Source organism: Mus caroli, chromosome 18 (genome assembly GCF_900094665.2).
Source record: "Mus caroli chromosome 18, CAROLI_EIJ_v1.1, whole genome shotgun sequence".
Taxonomy (NCBI): Eukaryota; Metazoa; Chordata; class Mammalia; order Rodentia; family Muridae; genus Mus; species Mus caroli.
In genome coordinates this window covers 17,334,427-17,344,131 of record NC_034587.1, presented here as the reverse complement: position 1 = coordinate 17,344,131, position 9,705 = coordinate 17,334,427, and the positions used below count along the sequence as shown (strand labels likewise).

At 43.7% G+C, this 9,705-nt stretch overlaps 1 protein-coding gene across 1 annotated transcript in view; it reads right to left on the bottom strand.

The window, feature by feature from the left end:
• Positions 1-9,705, bottom strand: part of Mep1b (meprin A subunit beta) — a 28,617-nt gene that overhangs the window by 2,673 nt on the left and 16,239 nt on the right. The window contains exons 8-14 of the mRNA XM_021150985.2: positions 8,798-9,016; positions 8,083-8,235; positions 6,242-6,457; positions 3,910-4,353; positions 2,476-2,655; positions 1,308-1,440; positions 86-290 (exon numbers count right to left, since the gene is read on the bottom strand). Coding sequence (XP_021006644.1) covers positions 86-290; positions 1,308-1,440; positions 2,476-2,655; positions 3,910-4,353; positions 6,242-6,457; positions 8,083-8,235; positions 8,798-9,016 — 1,550 coding nt within the window. The remainder of the gene's footprint in view (positions 1-85; positions 291-1,307; positions 1,441-2,475; positions 2,656-3,909; positions 4,354-6,241; positions 6,458-8,082; positions 8,236-8,797; positions 9,017-9,705) is intronic.

The following is a 9,705-nucleotide window of genomic DNA, read 5'->3' as shown; positions in this document are numbered from 1 at the left end:
AAAAAAAAAAAAAAAAAAAAAAGTATGTAAAAATGGCCAGCTCCTCTTCGTGTGGTTCCATAACCAGTCGGTACACTCAACTTACGTTTTCTAGAGTCATGGCTGCCGTATTTGCTCTAGCCTTCTGACGATATTTCCTCCGGGTGCAGTAGACGCTGACAAGAGTGATGATCAGCATCACAGCAAACACGGTGACCGTGGAAGAGACAGCGATGATAACAGTGTCTCGGGTGGACCCTCTCTTCTCACACCTTTTGCCCATGTACCACCAGTCTTCTCCTGCAGGACACCTACAGGAAGAGACAGGCTGCCATTTAGGGTGTTCTTTATGGGTGACATCTGTGAACATCATCTTAAGGGCCTGGTCACTTCTAGTATATGTGAACACTGATGGTCACTGCCATACATAACTATTTGTATACACAACCACCTGAAGAGATGAGACTAGCATCCGGTGAGGCAGGAAAGAGGGGAGGGGTGTACTACAATTAATCTGACACCCGAACAGCAGCTGGGGGAACAGGGAGAAAACCAGCTGAGGGGATCAGGGTCACCACTGTGAGCTCCACACCTTGGCTAAGGACTCAGCACTTCAACACATTTGACTAGAAAACGGGGAACAGCAGAGTCAAGGGACAAGACTGCTGTGAGAATTTAGTGATAAGTAATGTAATAAGATATATAATTCAGGCAATTAGACTATAGTGCACTGTTTCTTCATGAATCATTATTATGGTGGCTAGCCAGAGTCCCAAATGGAGTTTAAAAGAGTAACTGCTGGATAGTTTTATGTCAGCTTGACATAAGCTAAAGTCATTGGAGAGGAAAGAAACCTCAATTAAGAAAAAAAAAATGCCTTCATAAGACTGAGCTGCAGGCAAGCCTGTAGGGCATCTTCTTAATTAGTTATTGATGGGGGAGTGCCCAGTCCTTTGTGGGCGTGGCCATTCTTGGGCGGGTGGTCCTGGGTTCTATAAGAAAGCAGGCTGAGCCAACCTCAGGGAGCAAGCCAGGAAGCAGCACTCCTCCATGGCCTCTGCATCAGCTCCTGCCTCAAAGTGCCTGCCCTGTTTGAGTTCCTGTCCTGACTTCCTTCAGTGTTGGGCTATGATGTAGAAGCATAAGCCACATAGACCCTTTCCTCTGCAAGTTGCTTTCGGCCATGGTGTTTCCTCGCAGCGATAGAAGCCTGACTTGGACACTCGATCAATATCATGCATGTAAATTGTCAGCATCTAATTCCCAGAAGGGCAAAGGCCGATCTCATGAGAGAGTGAGGTAGTGGTGCCCCCCACGAGAGTCCTCACTTGCACTCAGCTCTGCCATCTTGGACAACACAGATGCCACCGTTCTGACATTCAACCTCAGAGCAGGCATTATGGACAGCGGAGGTGGGGATTGGGTCGGGGACAGCTGATGTAGAATTGAGGTGAGATATGTCTGCAGAGGGAAGGAGAGAGCACGGTGGAGATCAGCTTTTGCATTCATTGCCGTCGGACGCAGATACTACTCAAGAGTTAAGGCCTGTGAAAAGGTATGTAATCTTGATTCGTGACCCAGCAACACTTATGGGCGGTCAAAAAAGAATCAAGCAAAGCTGGAGAGACAGCTGTTAGCTGAGGACTTGGCTTTGCTCTCCAGAACCTGTGGCTTGTTTGTTTGATGTTTGTTTTTTAAAAGCCATCTGAGGTGGTATATATTTACAGTATGAAAAGGTAGAGACAGGTAATTAATGGTTGAGAGGCCAACCCACCTCACATGCTCTCAAAGGGGGCTAGAAAGATGGCTCAGCAATAAAGAACATTGGCTGCTCTTCCAGAGGACCTGGGTTCAATTTGCAACACTCACATGGTGGCTCACAATGACTCCAGTTCCAGGGAATTCTGCCACCCTCACACAGACACACACACACAGTGAAAACCAATGTACATTTTAAAAATAAAAATAAATAAATTCCAAGAAAGGGGATAACATTTGAAATGTAAGTTTAAAAAATGACCAATTAAAAATTTATAAAATTAATTAATTAATTAATTAAAAGAGCCAATGGTGCCGAAGGCAAGCAGAGTTGCTTACACACACACACACACACACACACACACACACACACACACAGAGGAGAGAGCTGGAGTGACAATCACCCTGCTTCTCTGGCAGAAGGAGCTCTGAAGGCACCCCCGTCAATCTCCTGCCCAAGACCATGTGCTTCCTGTGTTAGGAAGTAAGATACCAGAGGATTTCAATCTAAAGATTTTCACTATTATTCCATAATGTAGTAAATAAATGATTAACTCTGGAACTTTTGGTATATCAAATGAAATTGTTTCATATTTCTAATTATTCATATAAAAAATCCCACTCACGCATTTCCTACCATAACCTATAACATAGCTAAACACAAAAGCCAAAAGAATACAGCAAACAGACAACCGCTACAACAAGAAACAAACTCACATAAAACTATTATTTCGATACCTTCAACAGTCAGTAAGATGTAAACGTCATCTCCTTTTATGAACTCTCTGCTCTTCAGCCTCTCTCGGGTTATGAAGACAAAAGTTCCATAGCCTCTACCTCTGCTAAACTGAGTTCCATTAGGGAAAACATCCATCACTCCCACCTTGGAAGGCCTGTCCCAAAAATAGCTTCCATTATCTGAAAAAGCAATTTATATTAATGGGCTGGATTGAGCATCATCACAGCTTTCAGCAGGAATCATCAACAGGCATCGAGACATAATGAGAATGCTGAAGGGAATCAACTGATGCTATTGAGCTATGGTGTATTCCCAGGCAAGTCGATGGACCTTGCTCATTCACACTGTCCAACGGAAATAAGACTGCTTGCCAGTGAGGCCCTACCTCTAGACAACAAGTGGGGGACATCACACATATGCAAATTGCCTGTCACAAAAACCCTTCTGTCTGGTGGGATCGAGCCTCAACAGCCTTCTGAGTTGCAGTTGGGCCTTGTTTAACTGAGTCAAAGCAGTAAGTTGCTGAGATTTTTAAATATTAGCAAAGAGCAATTTAACTCATAAACTGAACTAAATGCCACTTCATCCAGAGGAGCATGATGAAAAAGAATGAAAATTTCCATTTCTGTTATTTTTTTTCTCTCTATCAGATTCAGTTGCTATTTTTCCTATGTCGTTTTGATTCATCCTTGTCATTTATAAAATATATTTGGTGACATCCTGCTTCCCATAATTCTATTTTCCCCTCTACCCAGTTTCTAGGAACAACAGATTATTGTAATTCTAATTGTGGTCCTGTTTCTCTGGGCAATGGCCTTTTTGAGACTTGGAATGCTGTCACTATCACTCAAGTTTGTCAAAAGCACTGTTGTCAAAAGCATCCACTTCTACACTGCTGCCACCAATGTCCCAGCATCTCCGTTCTGACTATAAGCTCTCACCTTAAGAACTGAGTTGTTTTTCACCATGCTACTGTGTGACTAAGTCAGCATGGGTGAGACACTCAACATCAGAGAGACTCTCCCTGCCAACAGGCTTCTATCTTAACCTTTCCCAATTCTCTTAGTAGATTTGTGGGATTATTGTTCCTGCCTTGGTTCAACAGCTAAGAACAGTGGGGCTTCAAGAACTTTTTTTTTCCCCCAAGATCACAAAACTAATGAGAAGCCCATGTTGGGCTTGAACCCAAGCATGTCAGCCTCTAAAGTCAGCACTCCTAAGCCAAAATCTGGGATGGTTAGTTCCCAAGGTCCAGGCCTTGCTGACATTCCTAATAGTCTTCTACGTGGGGACTGCGTTTTCCACTAGTAAGTCCTTTCTCTGAAGCTGAATACTTTCCAAGTAACCAACAGTGCTATCTCTCACTCCCAAGTCACCCATCCCTCCTTGAACAATCATCATGGCCCTAGCCATAAGGAACATAAGCCACGAACCACTGGTCATCGTTGGGTCTGTGGTTATACTCCGCTGGTTGGACATACGCTGTCGAATGTCAGGATTTTGATCCAAGAGTGTCATTGTAGCTTGTTGCCAAGGACATGGCCACTGTAATTGATCATCATTGGCACCGGAGATCAAGTGGAAATAAATTCCTACATTCGTTGAGGATTTTAGATCCATGGAGATCTGAAAAGCGTAACCTTTAGAAGAATAAAATGGAGGACTGTATACAGATGTGTCCTGGCCGCCAAGAATCTGTGTGAAATTCTGTATGTGCCAGATATGGTGAGGACACCTTGTTTCTGAGAGATTGATGTCATCAATAGACAGACCGCCTGATGACGTGCCAGGGCCTCTGAGTCCTTCAAACACCACTCGAAACTTTTTAGTCACTTGCAGTGTTACATAGTGAAGTTGCCAGCTCCCGATGGGTACCTCTGCAGAAAGAGCAATGAAGGACTGTGAACTCTGTGCTGACATGCTCAGTGTTAAAGTTCTAATCTTCAAAAGCAAATGACAGTCCCAGCGCCTCTGATTCTCCTTTTTTTTTTTTTCATTAATTAATTTATTTATTCAATTTACATCTTGATCGCTGCCTTTCCTCCTGGCCCCGCTTCACACAGGTCCTCCCCATCCTCTGTCCCTTTCTCCTCTGAGAGGGAGGAGGTCCCCCATACCCTCCCATGGATTTGAAGAAAGGTTTTCTCATGTTTTTATACCGAGATCATTGACTTAAGGGTGCCTCTGAGCTTAGACTGTTCCCTGGGATATTTAAACTTTACATACCTGTTCCTCAGATAGCACAGATAACCCTTTCTCAGAGGGGTAATCACCCAAGTCCTGAGTGCTACACGGCTGCTTACCGGTTACCTGGCGCTCTGTACTGATTAACAGCTGAGTCCAATATAACACCTGTGGTTGCTGATACTCAAAGACTTCTTTAATATACTTGTATAACTTAGCTGAAGTACTTAAATGTCTGCTGAATTTTAGCAGTATTAAACAGGACTCTACAAACCCAGGAATACCATATCCTATTGATAGATGCACAATGCATGCATATTCTTCATGAGACTGCAACCCTCACTCTTCATAGGTCTTCATGAACATAAGCAGCACCTGTATCTCAGATGCTTTCCTGAATCAGAGGTGCCGTGACATATAGGACAGTATGGATTCACTTCCTAATGAGTTCGGTTTTGTCATTAAATTAAGGGGTCAGTGTGAAAGAGAAAAGTAGTCAGGGTGCTGTAATGGTGGTTAATTATGAGTGCCAATTTGATGAGATTTAGAATCACCATGGGGTCCAGCCAGCCCTGTGCATGTCTGTGAGAGATTTTCTAGAAAGAGGTCAATTGAAATGGAAAGACCCATCCTAAATGCTGGCAGCACCAATACCCAGGCTAGGATCCTGGATTGCATCCAAAGGAAAAAAAGAGTCAGCCACCACTGCCATTGGTGTCTTTGCTTCCTGACTACAGATGGAGTGTGACCTTCCCTGCTGTGAAGGACTGTGCTGTCACACTGTGGTCCACAATAAGCCCTTCCTTCATCATAACAAAGAGGAGAGTAATACAGTCTTCAACCCTTCCTTCCCCATCTGCTTTAGTATGTGGGCAGTTGGCCCACCTCTCCCACACATGGTTGATGTAAATGTGGACTCTCCCTTCCCACAGACAGAGCTCCCATTATGACATTTATTTCATATCACAGCAGAGGCCTTTATGGGATCTATTTTTTAAGCAGGAAATTAGATAGAATCCTTTTTCCATTTGAATGTCACTTTGGTAAAACTGAGCCACAGTGAGGGAAAATGAGAGGTGCCAAGAGTGTTTCTTTAGGGACAGACCAAGCCTCCCTGAGGCTGATCCTTCCATCATCCACTCCATACTTTGGTTTCTTTTAGCCATCAACATTCAGTGTGTTCTCATTTCTTCTGGAGAACTCATGTCCACAGTTCCAGAGACCTGCTATGTTTTGTTTTGTTTTATTTTTTTTTAAGATTTATTTATTATTATGCATAAGTACACTGTAGCTGACTTCAGACACACCAGAAGAAGGCGTCAGATCTCATTACAGGTGATTGTGAGCCACCATGTGGTTGCTGGGATTTGAATTCAGGACCTTGGGAAGAGTCTCGCCATCACCCCTGCCCTCCCCCTATGGCTATGTTTTCTAAGTACCGCATAAAGGACCCTCATTTTAACTTCATTTCAAAACAGATCAAGTTCTATTTGAAACTCACGTGTCACCAGCCCCTGCTCTGCTACAAGCTCCGAGAACACCTCACCCTAAATCCAAAGAAAAGAAATGTGTGTACTGTACCTTTTATTTCTCTCTGAAGGGTTAAAACACCACCCTGCTGGCCTGTAGTGTACTCCCGGGTGTAAATGTTCAGTTGGTCATTTCCACTTCCACTGTTGTACAGATAAAACTCCAAGCACTGAAACCCTCTCTTGGGGTACAACAGTCTGCTCTCCAGCATCGCTGTGGCCCCCTCATTCACAATGCTAGTGTTGAAATGCATGAAGAAGCCAGAGTCTGCTCAGAGCACACAAGCAGAATGGATAAAAATAAGATGTTAGGATGGCTATCTTTGAGCACGTCTTCCTTTAGTGTTTGCCAAATACCCACCATACACAAATGCTATAGTCTGGCTGTGGCCGCCAAAGTTCATGCAGTTGAAATAACTTTCAAATTGATGTGCTGACAGTATTTGGAGGAGATGAGGACACCATGAAGTCATGAGTGGAGCCCTCACCTAAGTATTTGTGGCTTTGTGAGTAGAAGCGACTTGAGCCAGCAGACTATTTCTTGTGATCAGGTGATGACCCTTGCCCTAGGATGTATCAGAATGTCCCTCAACAGATGACAAGCAGACACTAGGCACCCTAATCCTAAACTTTTGTTTGGTTTCCGACCCCAGGACAAGAAGCTGGGGTGCATATTTTACATAACACAAAAGACCTGGCCTTCTGGTTCTCTCAGCATCCCTCAGTCCCTACATGTCCTGACCTGCCCCCAACCCTGAACCCTGGAAAGCCCAGTAGTTGGGCAGCCTTTTCCCCAGAGGCTCCTCCCTATATAATCCAGACATTTTGGTCTCCTCTTCTCTCCTTTCCTCTCTTCTAATCTCTCTCTCTCTCTCTCCCTCCCTCCCTCCCTCCCTCCCCCTTCCTTCCCCCCTCCCTCCCTCCCTCCCTCCCTCCTCTTTCTCCTTATTCATGGCAATAAACCTGCCTTTATATATTTTAATCTGGCTTGAACTGACCTGTTTCACCAATGGAGAAATAACTTATCAACTTCCAGTGTCAGTGTTCAGACCCCATGAGAAAGTGATATTTAAAGAAATTAAGTATCCAGTCTCGGGTAATCAGTTATAGAAACCAAAAAGACCAAACCAAGCACGGTGTTGGGCATTAAAATACCGTTCTACAGTCGGGGAATTCATGAATGAGACATAGTGAGGCATCCTTTCTCTTACTACAGAAATTAGCTTCCAAGAAAAGAGGAATGTGAAAGCACCTAGGTTGGAGCATCCTGTCTTCATTGTAGGTACCTCGAACTCACAATTGTGCCCACATATGGTCTAGAACAGAGTAACTCACAGCCCAGCAATGCTCACTAGACTCCTACAGTCTGGAAAATGCCAGGAAAGGCATGGCAACCCCTCCAATCACAGTCCTTCCAAGAGGGTCCTTCCTGTCCTACTCTTGGTCCTCGCAGAACCAATCCCTTGATTTGTAGAAAGAAAAATCATTCTGAGTGAGCAAAAGCAGAACAGCAGGCACTCCTGTACAGTGCATCTGGCCCATTCCATTGGAAAAACTGGATGTGTTTTCATTAGTAATTCTGATAGAGGCAATAAAGGGATGGCTCAGGGGTTAAGAGCATCTAATGTGCTTACAAAGAACTGGAATTCTATTCCAAGAACCCATGCCTGGCAGCTCACAACTGCTTGTAACCTCAGAGAATCTAATGCCTCTGGCTGATAAGGGTATCTGCACGCACATGTGCATACCACCGACCCCACACTCTAACACATAATTTAAGATAATAAAAAACAGATTATTTTAAAACAATGATTCTGATAGAAATGAAAGATGAAACACCAGTCTTTTGGACTGAACAAGAAGGCTGGAGTCACTGATCATAAAACCTGTTACCTTTGCACTGGCCCATCTTGGAGTGGTCGCTCTCTGGGCCACTGAGAACCTGTGAAACCCGCTGCCAGTCAGCACTATCCCCCGAACTTTGGATCATGCCACAGATATTTTCCAATTCAAAATCACAGGAGTCCATAAAACTCAAGGAAGAAGCTACAAAAGCAGGAAAGGAGAGAGATGTGATTGCTCACACACAGGATGACGTGTGTGAGCCCAGGGATCACAGAACTACAAGGGGCATCACTTGAAGGGGGCATCTGGCTGACTACAGGGCCTGCCGACCGGTAGACATGTGTCCGTCCACAGAGTCTTGTGTGTGTGTGAATAGCCAGTCCTCATCTACTTGTAGAAACCTGAGTCAACGTTCCTCCTGTTAGTCAAACCTTCATGCCACAACAAAGGTTTTTTGTTTCATTTATGGGACACTGCATGTTTCATTCTGGCTTAAAAAAGGTTTGAATATAGAAACCGTCTGTATTTGAATTAGTAGAACCTCAAAAATCTGCATGGGGTGCATTCTTACGAGGATTCAGGCTGTTTTGCAAGGGTAAACTTTGTAAGAAAAAAAGTATTGAAAATGTTTGTTAGATTGGGATCCAAGAGCTATTCTCCTAATCTAGCTTTCATAATCTTGGAAACCCAAATGTATACAGAGCATCTTTTTTTTTTCCTGCAAGGCAGAAGAAATGAGTAATTCAAGATACCCATCACATACTGCAGTTATACAGCTGATTCAGCTTCAGAAGGTCATAGTCACTGAAGTCCATTCGTTGGCCAATCACGTCCTCGAACTCTGAGATTCTCGTGACGATGGTGGACTCTGTCCCGTTCTGGAAAGCGGTTTTACTGTAGTGCATTACTGAGGTGTAGTCATATGGGACATTCAGGGAATCAGACACACTGTCATTGTAGATGTTGAAGTTGTGTTCCTTGCCTGAATATATTTTGAAAACTTTCATTATTTTATGCTCATAAAACTAAGGTGCTTTTACGAAATACTGTTAACTGAGAAATACAAAATGTAATAGAGAGAACTTTGTACACATTACCTACTGAGTGTCAAGGGTTCCAGATACTCTTGTCTTTGAACCTGACATCACGCACAGTTATGGTAGCAACAGTTGAACTAACATATATACCTTCACTTCCAGGACACTAAAAAGCGTAAGACTCTACCAACTGCTACTAGAAAGGCTGGTTCTACAAAGCAGTGTGGAAACAGTCAGTCACCACCCAGCACTGATGGAGGCTTACAGTGCTCACAGCAGACTACTCACGTGAGAAGCAGGACTTTAGAGAGTATACCAAGATAGGACCCTACACTGATAACATGGATATGAGTCATTAGAAATGATGGCTATAAACTGATTGGTGGAGGCACACACCTTTAATCCCAGCATTTCAGAGGCAAAGGCAAGAGGCCTGTGAGTTTGAGGCCAGCCTGGTCTACAAAGTAAGTTCCAGGATAGCCAGGGCTACACAAAGAGACCCTGTATTGAAAACAAAAAACAAAAAGCAAAACCAAATCCAAAAATTAAAAAAAAGAAAGAAAGAAAGAAAGAAAGAAAGAAAGAAAGAAAGAAAGAAAGAAAGAAGGGAAGGGGGAGGGGAAGGGGAAGGGGA